The sequence below is a fragment of the Megalopta genalis genome, chromosome 2 (assembly GCF_051020955.1).
Source record: "Megalopta genalis isolate 19385.01 chromosome 2, iyMegGena1_principal, whole genome shotgun sequence".
NCBI lineage: Eukaryota > Metazoa > Arthropoda > Insecta > Hymenoptera > Halictidae > Megalopta > Megalopta genalis.
The window spans coordinates 15060007-15076164 of NC_135014.1; the positions used below are offsets into that span (position 1 = coordinate 15060007).

The 16158-nt window shown below is 48.3% G+C and overlaps 1 protein-coding gene across 2 annotated transcripts in view; it reads right to left on the minus strand.

Moving 5' to 3' along the window:
• pxb (putative Hedgehog signaling attenuator pxb) overlaps nucleotides 1–16158 on the minus strand; it is a 508778-nt gene that overhangs the window by 25674 nt on the left and 466946 nt on the right. For both annotated transcript variants that reach the window (XM_033468232.2, XM_033468231.2), the window contains exon 4: nucleotides 238–478. In XM_033468232.2, coding sequence (XP_033324123.1) covers nucleotides 238–478 — 241 coding nt within the window. The remainder of the gene's footprint in view (nucleotides 1–237; nucleotides 479–16158) is intronic.

Sequence of the window (16158 nt, forward strand, 5' to 3'; positions counted from 1 at the left end):
TCGGGACGGCGTGTGAGTGGCTATCGAGAGCGGGACACCCTGGGACTTGGCGAGCAGGGCTCGCGGCGTTCGATAACCGCCCAAGACCGCCCTCGAAGGCTTGTCCTGGACGCGCAGTATCGCCCTCGGGTCCCGGTAGTCGAGATAGTCGAGATGATGAGGCGCGGGGGCGCGCGCGCGTTGCAACTGCTGCGGCTGGCGTTCCCGTAGGCTGTGTCGATGATCGGGATTTCGTACCTCGATCGTCGGCGCCTGCCCCGGATGGTGGCTCGGCAGATGATTGTGCAGCTGCGAGTGCGTCACCGCTTCCGGCAGGTCCTCGTACAGCACCGCGCCGCCGCCCGCGCTACCCGTTCCCGCGTGCGGCTGACCGTCCGCCAGCACTCGACTTCTTCCACCCGCGGCCGCCACCGCGGCCGCAGCCGCCGCTCCCGCTGCGCTCTTGCACGGTAACAGGTTCTGCACTTTCCTCTTGTGCCTGCAACAGAAAGCAAAACCCACCGACCGTTAAACCTCGGGCCACTCGATGATTCGATCATCTAGACACGCCGCAACAAACTTCGTTAGATAAACACAATTTCCAAAGTATTCAACCGCATGCGTCCCTGACACGATTCTCGCCAACGGTCAACAAATAGTATGCCCCGCGGATCGTTTCATCTCGTTCGACTTCATCCTCAAAGGAGAAACTTACAGGGGTCATTGTTTATGGTTCTATGATATTGATCTTTCGCGAACAGCGAAAGATCGACGCGCATTGAGCAGCTTTCTAAAATGGACTTCGAAACTGTCGCGGTCTATGTTTAGTATTATGCCAACCTTAACGCTTTAATGGCCGCTCAAACAATATGTTTTAATAATTATGTAGGCGATCGCTTTATTAATTATCACACGAAGGAAAAATATTGAATGTGTTGTTATCGTTGTTGTTGTTTTTGTTTCTTGTGTATGTCCGCACATGTTGAATTATTTCAAGAATTTACATAAATATTGCTGGCCCCTGGCCATTTCTCCCTAATTCGCGCTCGAATCGCGCACAAAACTGGACATTTTGGGTCTCGTTTTTATAGTTGTTGGCAATCGGCAACAATAAAAAACGCGCGAATTAGGGAGAAATTACTGTACAGGCCACGACTTTGCGGTAGATATTCTAACGCATTGCTGTGACCAACGGCTAGACAACCGAAAGTCCTCTGGAGAAGATCAATGTGATGGGGATTGCGATTATCCGCGACTGAAACGGCCTGGTTTTTTGCGGGAGAAAAAAAGAAACGGCCGATTGGAGTGAACGGATCCCGAAACTGTGTCGAATAAACAGGAAGAAATTGGAACGCAGTCGCGCGGTACGATTTCACTTCGGTCTCGTTCCACGGAACCGGCGGCGTCGGGGATTCCAGCGTCGGCTGGTCGACAGAGTTTGAGGAGCTATGTTGATATTCGCCGTTGCGTGGCGTTCTAACTTCCCCGGACCGCCCCTCGCGAGGTCCTCTCTCTTCATCGCCCGTCTCCGCCCCGGCGAAACCGTTCGCTCTCGTCGGCACACCAGATTAGTTCGGAGCTCGTTGCAATTGTTTGTTCAGACAGGCTTTGCCGTAGCAGCCGGAGAGCTTTTCTCAATGTAAACTTTAATGGATCGGGAGTGCCGCGCGTTCGCCCGTCGTTTCGGACGGCCGCATATTTATTCGCACCTTTCGCCGGCGCGAATTCGATCGATCCCTCGGTGCTTAATTTCCCCGAAGAGGGGCCCGGCCGGCCGGCCGCGCCGACCGATAATAAAACGTCCCCGGCGCATGACAAAGAACCTTTCAGCGACGCCATAATTCACAGGAAGCGCTCGACAGCGGAGAGACGGACAAATTTCCCGAGCCGGTAAAAAGACAACGCGAAGGAATTTCTCGTTAAGGATACCCCCGCTATTACAATGGGAACAGGTAGATCCTGGTTTCATCCTGCGGAAAGTTCCCGAAGGTGGTAGGGCAGGCGGCGGCTAGAACCACGATTTGCGGCGCGCCGTCAATCTCGCCTCTACCATCTTCCCAAGGTGTACCCGGTACACGCGAACAGAGATCGTGCTTTCGCTCACCGACGAGAGAACCCCGCCCTCACCTGTTTCCGTCGGTACACCGCCGCCGCTGCCGCCGCCGCCGCCGCCATCGCGCGGGCAAAGTAGTTTACCCTTCAAGTTTTAATTATCTAATTAACTCCGTCAGTTCGATAATATTTGCCTGTGTAATTAAACCGCCAACTAAGGTTAACAACTTGCGGCGCACTTCCAATAGTAGGTCGTCGAGGTGAATAGCTCAGGGGAACAAGCGGCCCGATATCGGCTGCACAGGTAGAACGGGGGGAGAGAACCTGAATGTACAACCGGCGAACTAATTGCCGGAACAGTGATCTCTTCGCGCGCGCCGGAGGAAACTCTTTGCGAGAAACTGGAATAACGGGTTACTCTCGAATAGGCGATCGTTGTTTTCACTGCGGAAGTTCGCCGTCCGTATGGCGTTCCGCGAAATCCGCCAGAAGCAACGATCTTTGTTAGATCGTTTTCGAAAAGGAGCCGTTCAATCGACAATTTTTGACAACGGACGGTTTTCCGAAAACCGTTCAAAGCCTACATTTTTAAACTGGCTGTAGCCAATTGCTGTGCCTACGGTTATATTTGATCATTTGATACATTTATAATCGATAAATATACTTCATATTCGTCAAATGAAGCGTATTAAACTTTTTTTCTCTTAAAAAGAAAGCAAAACGAGAGAACGAAAAAAGGAAAGCAAACCAAAGGCACAGCAATTGGTCACCCGACGGTAACCGGTTTTCCATTAGCCTGCGTCCTCTTAATTTCAATACCTTAACTTCTCGGCTGAATTCTGCTCGGCCTAACTAGCGTCCGTGAAGCCTGCATCGTCGGGTCAAGCCGACCAAGGGCCAAGATGCCCGGTTCTTTCCGGATCTAGAGAATCTAGCAAAGCCGCACGTCGTCGACCGGGACTCCGGGGCCGAGTATAATTAAACGCGAAGATACCGGGAAACGAGATTAGTTCGAGCGGTGACCGGGTCCTAAAAGATTACGGGCGAGTGCGGGCACAGAGCCAGTTACATCGTAAAACAGGAGGCAGAGGCGGTTAAACGAGGGACCCGGGTACGACCTCTGTGTTCCGGGGAACTCGCCGGCAACCCGACTGTGCCCCCCTGCCGACGTTCCTCGACGTTGCCCGCGAAGCTAGGCTGTTCATGGCTCGGCGTGTTCCAGGGTTTCACGGTCCGAGGGTCGGAACCATCGCGGCGCGGTGCGGATTCTCGCCGGGCCGGACCGGGTCGGACCGGGCCTAGACAGAGAAGCGAACGTAAACTAGCCAACCGCCTCTTCTACCGGCAAGATTTCAATTTGCCTAATGCCGCCGACTGTCAGCCATGGTGCGACCACACTTAGCGGCGCTCTTCGCGTGAGGGCACGGTTCGTGAGCCCTCTTCGGGCTGCAACACGCCGCTACGGCGTTCGCTCGCTCGGATTCGCGGGCGTACCGGATGCGAGCCGGTTCTCAATCGACCCCGTTGTGACGTCTACCTCACAATCAGCATGTTTTGCGGTTGCCCTTTGACAGCCAAATGTCTGTTGACATATTAATGCCGACGAGCGACGACGACACTGCTCGGTGTTTGATGTTGAGCAGCTGGGTTTGACGCTTTACGGTGGCGCCGATGCAAATTTGCCAAGAGATCGAAAGAGTTGGAGGTTTCAATAAAACATGGAATCTGTTGAAAATGGTACAGCTGCTTTGGGAAATGAAAGATGTATCTTACCATCGACTGCTTCGTGTTAAATGCAACAATCTTTTCCTGTTTCAGCAGGTACAAAGATCCACAATTGCGTCTGTCGCAGGTTTCAAACACGGATGGTTTTGGCATTGCACGATGAACTAACGTATCCAACGGCAGCTTGACTAATTCAGTTAATCGAAAAGTAGTGCGATTCAATTCGGTCGTTAATACGATCGAACTCGGAGTTAAATAGCAAGATAAGAGGTTAATGAAGGAATACCGCGCCATGCGATCCTGTATAGCGGATCAGCCGCGTACCAATGGTTATCGCGACCAGTTATGCGGAATCCGTATCGCAGTGTGATCGTGGCGAATCGTGGGGATGGGTGGTCTGTCTGTCCCGTTTCGATTCTTCGGGTGCATCGTCTCGAATAAATCCGCGGGATTTATGTTTGTTTTCCGGTGGCACGGCAGCGGGTCGAACAATGTCAGCGGTATGGCGTGCGGCCGATCCGTCGCGCGCCGCCATGCCAGGTCACTTCAAAGAAACTGAGTGCCGTGGTTTGTCGAATCGGTGCGCGGCGCGTGGAGTGGACGCGGGTGCGGGCGGATCGTAAAGCTCGCGTCCGCGATGAGAAGCACTGTCGGGCTGAATGCACCTGGAACAGGCGAGTCGTGTTCGTGATCGCGCACCCGTGCTAAACATGGTATCGCGAGCTTGCGGTCATATAACGGACCATAAAGCGCTTTGTGGACTGGCGACCCTTCGAGCACTGGCACACGCGTTCGACGAAGGGCTTCCCTCTATCCGTTGCGGCGCCGTTGTCTCTTGCTCCCTCTTCCCTCCCCCCCGTCTCTTTCTCGATCTCTGCCGCGTCTGTTATTTTTCACGGTTTCTCCGGGCCGGGAAACCACCGGTACGAGAAACAGAGAACCGATAAGTCAATAAATCCGGAGGATTAACGAACAGAAAGTTGCGGTTCCCGTCATTGTACGCCGGATCCTCCCCCTTCATCCTCCCCGGAAAAGCGATTCGATCGGGCTCGCGAAGTCGTGGATTTACCGGAGTTGGATTAGCTCCAGATCTCCTCCCGGTCGCATTCAAGGACCCACGCAATCCACGCCGTCCGATATGGTATGCCATCCGCTGATGGAAATTCACGATGGCGCAGCAATTAGTACTCGGGGATTGAATATCAGGACGCCCGGCTATACAAGACGGGCCAAGTTCCCGACGGCTACCACCACCCGGGCCCCTCCAGCCCCAACGTCCAAACCCCTTCGCCGCCTCACCCCACTTTTCGGGAGCATCGAAAACCCGCACGAGATTGCTCCTGATGGATTTCGACCAGCCATCGCCCAGCGCGCAACAGCCCTCGCGGAAACAGACGGAAACTTCCGGCTGCTTCTAATCAAACCTACCGACGACCATCGAGACTCTGGCTTCCGTGCTACACCTTCGAACCACCCCATATCGTTGCGATTTTTCTCGAACCGGGGTTCTATGCTATTTTTGTAGGTTCATCGGTTTTCTTTAGGTTTTCATAGCTATTGGGACCTACGGGGACCTACTGGGTCGCTATGAACATTCAAAGTACGTGGTAACCATGGTGATCATTGGAGGATTACATTGTGTACGTTGTAATAAACTAATAAGTCTGTGTATAACGGCGCGGGGACTGGAAGTACGGATATATGTATGTGTGTATTGACAATGGGTTTCTGGTCTGTATAAGCACGGAAGAGTCGAGGAGGGGGAATCTGGAAAACAGACAGTCATTGTCTTATAGTCGACACGATCAGATGTAACTCTCAGTGTAAGCGTGAACTTCAATAAATCCAATAATAGAACGAGGTTGTACAAAATAATACAGCGTACATAACGAAGTGGCATCCTTGTGACAAGAATCTGTGTCGACAGTATGAATTCATGGATCGCGCTCACCACGCAAATTGTACACACACAGAGACATTGTGCATTCTGTTTTAACTGCAGACGCAGGAATATCAAAGATGGAAAGATGAGAGAGAGAGAGAGCATTGACTGGAACAAACAGTCCTTTTTTACGTGTAATTATTTGAGAGATTTGAGAGGGCAATTTGTGAGCGGCGAGAAAAGAATCGAAATCGAGGTTGCAGATGTAGGTGATGAAGACGTAGGCCGACGGCAGGATAAGCCAGGCGCACATTGCGTAATGAGGATGACACGGTGCGACATTCTCCCCTGAACCGGCTCCTCGACCCGTTCCTTCAGAAGCAACGACCGGGAGACGAGGCAAGGCAAGGCAAGGCAAGGCAAGGCGAAGCAAATTCGCAGTCGCTCAGCGCTGAATAGGTCATTTAAGCGGAGCTTTTAACTCGAGCTAATTAACTGCCCTTTCTGTTTCTATTTGGCCTCGGCGCGTGCAAGCTGCTAGACCTTTTGCTCAGTTCCAGTTGCTTCCACGGGCCGGCTGCTCGTCGCATTTTACGCGCCGCGTGCGCCGTCGAACACGCGAACGTCATCCTGGAGGCTGTGACACGACTCCAGTCACCAGCAGACTTTACCAGGGTCCGTTGCGAACAAGTTCGAGACACCTCCTCCGAGGAACTGTCGAAACTTCGCGACCAGATTTTATAGGTCACGGAAACGTCGATCTCCGAAACGTTCGCCATTTTTCAACGGCTATGTTAGATTAAAACGATCACACGAATTCAGGTGGTTAGATGAGTCTTCGACGATGATACACCAGATTCGATTTTCAGATTTTCAGATTTTCCATACTTTCGCGATGGAAAACGCTGTCCTCTGTCATTGCTAGACTGCGGATTTTATGCAGATGAAACGCAAAACAGTGACACTACCAGAAGAATTTTGCGATTATATTATTTATAAATCATTAAAATTAATTAAGATAGAAATGAATGACTGTGAAGTTTATTCAGAAAACGTTTATTCTGCATAAAGATTCGCGGTCTAGTCATTACAAAGTCTTTGAATGAGTATAGACAATATGATTGCACGTAATTTGAAGACGATGGTACCGATAAATTCATCGTATTCATTTTGATAAAAAAATATCTTCCTATTCACATTTGTAATTTTTTAAAACTTCGAATAAAAGTTAACTATAGACACGATGCTAAGATACATTATCGCGTACCTAAAAATATCAGAAGCTTCTCGTACCCAGCTACTTATTGGCCGCCGCGAAATTGTCGATTGTAATTTCCGTCGGCGAAAGCAGTTTATTCTGCGGCGAAGATTTCGCAAAATAATCTACGGAAATTGAAATTCGCACGGAAATCAACAAATTCTAGCAGGAAAGTCTGAGGCAGCCCACTTGGACGACGCTCTTCACCGGGCGTTGTATATTTCTGGAATTGAATGGAAGTACACCGGAAAAAGGAAGATGGAAGGGGGCGTACTTCACGGTGACCCAAATCGCGGGCGTTTAAAGCGGCCCAAAATGTCTAGGGCACACTCTGGAATCGCATCAACGGTATTTCACCCGGCGGAACAGGCAACTTCACGTACGCGGAACCCGACACCGGAAGCAGGAACCGGTTAAACCCGCCTCCATCGCGGTATACACACCGGCGCGCCGACAAGCGCATCGGATTTTGAAGTTTACTTGCCGGCGGAGTTTCTCGTAAGCTTCTCGAAACTACAAATTTTGCATATCAATGCGCGTGGGTACACCCAGCCTGTCGACTCGATAAACGACTTTCCACCCTTGGCCCCAACCTCGTGCGCCTCAGCACCTCCCCCCCGCTCCTGGGATTGCACTACTATTCTATCACCGGGTCGGCAATATCGTCGCGTCTCCGTCCTTGTACCCGCGAATATACAGTCGTTCCACACGGCCCCGCTCCCGAGGGAGTTCGCGTGTGTTTGTTCGAATTGGCCCAAACGGGGAAGACGTAATTTCCTTACAGCAGAAAATAGTATCCGGAATTCGCACCGTCATCGCGTACCTCGAGATTAGAGTGCTTCGAATAGGCAAATCATAGCTGACGAATAACGTTCAAACAGTCGTCGTTGTTTGACGTTCAGTGACCGAGTTTGACGTCTCGTGGAATACGAACACACAGGCTCCGATGAACTCAACAAGCGCGATTTATTTCAAGAGCGATCCGCGTGGCTATCAAGTCGATTGTTTGGACGTTGGTTGGGCCTTGTTTATCGGAGTTCGCATGAATGGCGATCAGAAGTAGTAAGAGGTAGGATAAGAGATGGGAATTTCTCATTCGAGAAACTTGGACATTGGAGCCTCGCGTTCGATCATTGTGCTTGGTTCTGTTCTTTCGAGCGTGTACCGTGTTTGAGGACGATTGTTTTGCCCTCGAATGTGAAGGAAGATTTCTCGCTAATGCGCGCAAAAATGGACAATTTGGGAAGAGGACAAACGATTATTCTCGAGCCTTGAGTCTTATTTTTATAATTACCGATTGTCAACAACTATAAAAACAAGACCCAAGGCTCGAATAATCGTTCCTCCTCTTTCCAAATTGTTCACTTTTGTGCGCAATCTGTGCGCGAATTAGAGAGAAATTACTGTAATCCTCTTCCACTTAATAAGAATTTTGAAGACACGCCCAGTTTGAGACCGTTTGACCCCGTTTGCACTCGCGGTTACGAGGCTCCGTGTGGCAGAATTCTTTCGGAGTACTCTTCGGTACCTCTTGGCTATCGTACTATCAAGGATTCGGTGTCCGGAGGAACACGAATCCCAGTCATTTATCACGACGGGAGCGTAGCCGCGCGTGCTCCGTCCATCCGCCGTCGAGCAAAACCAAATTCATCCCCCATGTCCAGGTCATACAAGCAGGGATATTGTTTCGGCGTTATCGCGGCGGCTGTAGATGGGTACACGCTTATCAGGAAGTGTTAGCACGCTGGAAGCATTATTCCTATCCGGTCAAGTGGCCTGCCGCGCGCCGGTTATCGGCGACAAACTGATCCGGGCCCTGCTCTCTCGCTTCTCGCTCGCTCCGCCCGCACTCGCCCGCGCATGTTCGACCCTCCGTGGACACAGGATACAGCCGTGCAACGACCCGGCAACGAGTTTCCCTGCTCGGCTCTTGCCGGGAAACGGAAACAAACATCACCGGGAAATAGAGAGTACCTCTCGCGAACTTCGAGACACCGGTAAGCTACACTTCGACATTTTTGTCTTGGCAAACGAAGCAACGTATCCTTACAAAACTCGGCGGACTTGTTTACACGCACGTGGACCATGTTTGTGATTTTTTATACGTTGTTAGCAACAAAACTGTTGTAACTGTTCGTCTAGAAAGCAAATCGCTCTTGCGATTCGTTTCTCTGTTTATGACAAGGGTGCACTTTGAGATTCTGTTTTTGGTAAACCAAGCAACGTACCGTTCCAAAAGTTTGCAGATTTGTTTATATATGTGTGGACCATGTCTACGATGTTTTGTACATTGTTGGCAACAAAAATACGGCAATTATTCGCCGAGAAAGTTGATCGCTTCTTTGAGACGATCCACGGGTTTGGCGATAGCTAAACTGCGGTTTATAAACATAAAACTTTACATTCCTATGATAGTGATATATAGGGTAGTTGGTAACTGATGGTACAACCGAGAGGGTGGCGGGTGATTCTGCATACAAAAATAAGACAAAAATGTAGAATAATATTTTTTCATTTATGGCTCTGTTTTCGAGAAAAATTAGGTTCCATAAATAATACTACTGAATAGGAATCAAGTGGCGCGTCTGGCCATGACATACCAATTCTACTTCTCGTCATACTACAAGCCACGCGAATTTGACGCATCCTCTAATTCAGTTCTTCAAAAAAAAAACGCAGCTTTAATTGGAGAAATATTATTCTTCTTTTTCCACTTATTTTTGCATGTAGAATGTGTGATATTTTGTTCTGCTTTGTAAGCAACGAAACTGCGACAATTATTCGTCGAGAAAGTAGACCACTTCTTTGAGACGATCCACAGGTTTGGCCATGGCTGGCGTAAGTGCTATATAAAAATTCCGGAGCGTAGTTCAAACCTGTGTAAACCAAATCTGCGAACTTCCACAATGAAAAGATCTCGTTCGGTCCGGCGAGGAAAGCAGAAGTGTGTACCTCGAAAACAAAGCAAAAACTTGGGGCGTACTTTTAAACCGACGGAATCTAATTAAAGGTCGCAAAGCGTTTGCAGGACGGGACACGAATTCGAAAGCTATTCGAAAGTTCGTCGGCAAGGGTGGGCGGATCGCTGGTCTGCTTAATATTTAACGGCTTAACGTGTCGACACGAAAATCTCAGGCAGGCGTGCGGGGAGCGGGGAGCGGCGAGCCGATACCTCGGCGACGAGAGTTGGTCGACGGAGGCGGCGTCGGTCGCGGCCGATGAAAGTCTAAGGGTGGAAAGTAATCTCGGGCCCGGTGTATAAAGGCGCGTAGGTGTGCGCACGTGCCGCAGCGACGCCACCTGATTGAAACACCGCGGATATTTAAATTGCGAAACTTTGCGAATAAATTTGCGCGCGGGTCCGCTCTCTCTCCCTCACTCTCCCACTCTCCTCGGGGCAGTTTACCCGCCTTTTTTCGGATTTACCTAATGAGCTGGCGGCCGACCGGACAAACACACTTGCCGGTCGGCCGAGAGCCGACCTGAAAAACGCAGATCGTTCTTTTATTGCTTCGCCCCGGGATTCCTACGAGCAAGTTCCGGTGACCGGTCGATAGGCGGGACTGTCCGCGGTTTCAATTTCGCGACGGCGGAACACGGTCCGGAGCTATTAATCTCGAGGCCCGCGTCGAGATAAGCGCGAATAATCGTGGGAGGAGAGGCGAGTTTATCCGACCGACTGGAAATTAGCGCGCCACGGCCCCGTTTCCGACTCGAATATCCGCGACCGGTTCCTTGTCCCCCGGGCTAATCCGTTTTATCGGCGATCCAATCGGCGAAGGGACACCTAATCTCTGAGCGGCGCGAGCGAGGAACCCACTGGGCTGTTACTAATCCGATACCTTACAGGGGATACCGCGGGCTCTAGCACCGTCGAAGACGCGCGGCACTCTACGGCCAAGTCGTCGGGCGAGTCGCGGGAGAGTTTTCAGACGGGAGTGAACGCAAGTTGAGAGAACCGTGAAGAGAGAGAGAGAGGGGGGGGGGAGAGTCAGACCGGGGCGACCAAGTGGTCTCAGGCTTGGTAAGTGAAACGGAGCTTGATTAACCAGCCGTCCGACTGAGCCTTCGCCTCCAGTGAAGTTCGAAACACGATGAAAGCGAGCAACGTAATGACCTCAAAGGTAGCTGCGAACATCGTGGAAGGTGTGCGCAGTCACGTCGGACCCGACGTACGATCTCACCGAGTTGTACAATGTCCCTCGAGTGGTTCCCACTTGGGACAACGGAGCCCGTTGTGCATTACCGGAAGATGGACGCGTAGACCAAGCCCGGCAGCCTTTGACGGTATACGTTAACGTCGTTCCGGCTGACTTTGGACCTCATCGGCTGCTGGGACAGAGATCCTCTCTCTTTGCGTTTACTCCGAGGGATCGCTGTTATCGTTGCTCTTGTCATTGGTTCGATCCAAGCTCCAACTCGATGCGTCAGAGTTCGGAAGATCTTACTGCTGATAGCTTCCCGCGTCGTTGAGTTTAGCAGGTTCTTTCGAAACGATTCGACTCGTCTTCATTCTGCAACGCCACGATGTCGGTCTGGCAACGTTCAGCCTGTATGCGTGTGTCCACTTGTCCTATCCAGTCTATTAGTGTTATGTCTGGCGAGTTTTGAATTATTGTTTCGTCTGCGCGAGCTGTTCCATCCCAACATAGTTTGTAGTTCGCATTTTCAAGCACAGTTCTCGCACTGCATTTGTAACATGAGTTGTTTCAGACGATGATAGCTTTTCACAATGCTGCTATCCGTTTCTGTATTACTTTTGCTGCTACGTTGCGGCTTCCTGTACGTGATACGATTTCTATTGTTTCTTCGAGCATACGTTTTCCGTAGTATTCGTCGCGCGTTCCAATTCCCTTAAATCTCACAATTTCTGAATTTTCACGCGAACGTTAAAAATTAGGATTATTGTCAAACAGGATGTTAGTGTTTGCTTTGTGTATTGTAATCATATTGTCTTCGTTATCATTTTAATTATTATACTATCATTATTACTGTTATTATTATTATTATTATTATTGTTAGTTTATGTTGAATTTTTGTAGGAAAATTAAAAGGACACGTGGCCCGTTTATGCTGAATAAGGTAAATTAGATTATCATTCGCTTATCTTTCATTGTACTATCAGTCAGACATAACCTTAACCTTTTAGGCACGACGCGCCATTATAGTGGCTTCCGCGGATGTCATCTCTCTGAACGACGCGCCACTATAGTGGCTTTCGCGAATGTCATCTCTCTGAACGACGCACCACTATAGTGGCTTACTCTAGCAGCTCACTCGGTCATCGTTTGAATCAAATAATCGTCTTCATATGCATTGTTTTCACATCGATTTACAATATACAGACTTATCTTAACAATATAACTGTTAACAATATAACTGTATCTTAACAATATACAGACAGAATATACAGACACTCTGTACAGTACATATCAGACTCTGTCGTCCAGAGAAATAGCCTCGCGCAGAATTCAGCCGTACCTAAAAGGTTAATCTAGACCTTGAACCAGCTCAAGGACAAAGAAAATTGATCAGGAGATCTTCTTCGACGTCAAACAGTACCCTTGATCCGTTACTGACATGGACACCGTGAATTGAAGGCGATCCTCGCTAAGAAAACGCAGCCACCCCCGTCGCGGGGGATGATCGAGAGTCGGGGGGCAAGAGGTCACTGTTTGTCGCGGTTAAAAGCATCGCCAATATAATGTGGACGGAGTATCGGGTGTCGTTGCGTCTGGCTTGTACGTCCTGCGGTGTCCGATTACCGTTTACGTGTCCCGAACGAGCATCATCCTCCAATTTCGAAGGATAACGCGGCTCCGGGCGTTCCCGGGAACGGAGATTACGCTTGGACGAGTGGATCGTTTCCTTTTTGGCTTTACCCATACGCCCGCCGCCGTCACTCCTTTCTCTGCCATCGGCGAGGTCTTCCGCGAGGAGAGATCCTGCTCGCAAATGGAAGGATTCCCTCGGGATAGCTGCAATTTCAAGGGCAGATCCCTCGGGAGTGGCGATCGATGGGACGGAGGTAATGTTCCCCGATCTCGAACGGTCTCCTCCGGATTCCTTCGCGGACCGACGATTTTTTCAATCACGGCGGCGAGCGAATTTCACCGGGAATTAATAAAAACCCATCGACCGCCGGCAAGGGCCTCGATTTTCACCGGGCGCGATTCAATCTCCGCGTCTGCCCGAATCTGGGTCAAGGGTCGGCCGGCCCCCGCTGGAAGGGAATCCGCATTTCAGGAGCATCACGTTGACGTCCCTGCAGACTTTAATCGCATCTGCAGCGTACGTTCAGCGGCCTGTCACTCGTCAGGCTCGAGCCTCGAATTCGATTTGCCCGGCTCTCGATCTCGCTGCGCCCCCTCTTCGTCTATATCGATGCCCAGTGCTCGCGCGGTTCTTTTCCAAGCAGCGTCCGCTGAATATTCAGAAGCCAGGTTCCGTTCGATGGATGGCTTAGCGGGTCGATAAAAGCCGAGGGAAAAATCGGACGCGGAGCTGCGAGGCGTCCGGAAAGGAGTCGGTATTATGCCCGGCGCAAGACGAGGAAATTAGCTGCCGCCAGTTTTAATATCCGTTTTATTTTATTTCAGCCGGGGGAACCGACCGGCCGGACCCCTCCTTCTCGCGAGACACGCCGCGTGTTGCGAACGATCGATGCCGTAGATCGCGAGAAACAAAGACGTGCGAGTGGACTGCGCCCAGACCATCCAACCAATTTCCTACGAGGGGATTATTTGCGGGGAAATTTCATTCTCGCGCTTTCCGAACGGCCCCGCTACTCCGCGAGTCAAGACAATAACGGCCGGTCCCTTTTTATCGGGCTTATCTCTTAATTAGAATTTTTCGCGAGCTCGCCTCGTTCCCTTCGAGACCTGTCTCGGAGGGAAACAGTTCGTGGGCTGGGGATCCTTGAATGGAAATTCTCGGATAGCTATACTCCTTTAGTTAGTTAGAATCGTACGAGACGTTGCGAAAAATCCTGCTTGCTTGCCTTGTAAAGGCAATACGTAAAATTCTTTTACTGTCGACTTTTAAATCGACTGTTTTACAATATTAATCAGACTTGCGAATGGTAATGCAAATAACCTCGAGCAAATTTGCATCTGCAACGATAGCAATTCAATGGAATTGGAGGTGAGCCAAAACTCTACTAAACTGATTTTATATTAATAATATTAATTTAGCTATGTATATATAATTATTAATATAATAATAATAATAATAATAATAATAATAATAATAATAATATAATAATAATAATATTATTATTAATATAAATAATAATAATATTAATAATATTAATTTAGCTATGTATATATAATTATTAATATAATAATAATAATAATAATATTATAATAATATTATATATATCCTGATTTCCACTATTACTATTATTTTTGTTTTAAATTTTATTTTATTGTATTGTATATTAATGTCATTCTTATTTACTTATTAACAAACAACTTATAAACAATATTCCTGTTTCTATTATATTCCGTCTTCTAACTTTTTTGTGATCATAATCGTGCTATTGATTTTATGTGGAGAAAGATAGAAGAACATATAGTATTGAGTTGGCAAAACTAAGTTCCCGCTGTTTTTTTAAATTTTAACATTCCGCATGTCATTAAATGTTTTTGGCATAACGTTTTGAATCATTCGAAAGAGGATGTTTTGTTCTACCGGAATCTATGTTTTGTTCTTTCGTTCGAGTTAATTTATTTTAATTTTCAGATCATTAAAATGGAATGTCAAGTTGAGAAAAATGAGCATTTTTCGACACCTCATAGAAACGAGGATAATGATAATAAGGAAGATTGACGTTAATATACAGTGTAAAATCGCATGAATTGCGAGAAGCTTTCGCGAAAATCCTCAGTCTAGCGACACTAATTAAAACACCGCGTAAAAGAGCATTGGACGAGACAACAACACTCCGCGCAAGAGATTGTTCGTTGGAAATTCGCGCGGTTTTGCCCAGCGTCTTGAAGCATTGTCGTGGAGCGTACGTCCCGGTCGCTCTTTATCCAGGTAGGGGCGTAAATTCGTTAAATGAATTCAACTAACTCGAGGAGGACCGGTGTCTAGCCGGGTGCGCGCCGACGACGTACTTTTGCCGGTGTTCCTCGAGATTACTAAATAGACCGTAACGGGGGATGTTAGACGCGCGAGAGCTAAATCACCATTAAATGATCCCCCCACCAAACTACCCCCGTCGCTGTCGCTGGCTCGCCCTTTGCTCCAGCCACCGTTCTAAATGACGATCTCCTTTGAAACGGGGTCAGGTACGCTGCCAGGCTTCTCATTATTGCTACGCGAGGGAATAATTAAGCGAGGAAGAGATTAAGAGGTTCGCGAGCATCAGCCATCATCCGCGGCTTGCCTCTTAACACTCCTACGGGGAGCATTTTTACCTTTGCGACGTTCTCGAGCACGGGAAACAGGTCTTTCGAAACGGCCGCCGCTTAGGAGACTCTCTCGCATTATCTCGGATGACACTCGGTTACACTTCGGGGCATCGGCCGTGTCCCGCGTCGGGACATAATCTTCTCTCACGTCCTTTTTCTCCAATGTGCACGACGATTTGACAGATTTTGTTTTACTTCGAATCCGATGGATGCTTCGATGGCAATTCGACTGCTCTGTTCAAGACTGGTTTATAAACACTCGTGATAAAAAAAGTTGCTTTTCACTTGTACATTATTTATTTTGACATATATCAATATAATTAAATATATATAATTAAATATATATTAAATATATATATATATAGTTAATATTCTATAACATATTTAGAAAATGTACAAACCAAATGTTTTTAACGTACGACAAATTAATAACATAAATAGTAAATAAATATATAAAATGTAAAAAGTGTAAAATATATATATTAGTCTAGTATAGCATATAAAAAGTCATGCCCATTGTAGGTAAAGTGCGAGGTTGCTTAACTGCACCGACTCAAAATTGTTTGCTACGTTGTATTTATACAAATTTACGTTGATGATGCGTTATCGCGCGATGCCCGAGTAATTAAAAATTACAGCATCGTTCAGAATCGTTGGAAAAAGAAATCTTATTCCAAATATCGCAACAACTTTAATACATGCGTTAAACGTAAAAAAGGAAAAGGTCGATGGAAGATCGTCGAATCTTCATTTTTTCGAGAAACACGGGAAAACAACTATGCATTAACACAAGAGCGAGTCTCCTCGGGAGGTTTCAACCGAGTCTGGATTCGATTTTCCCTTCT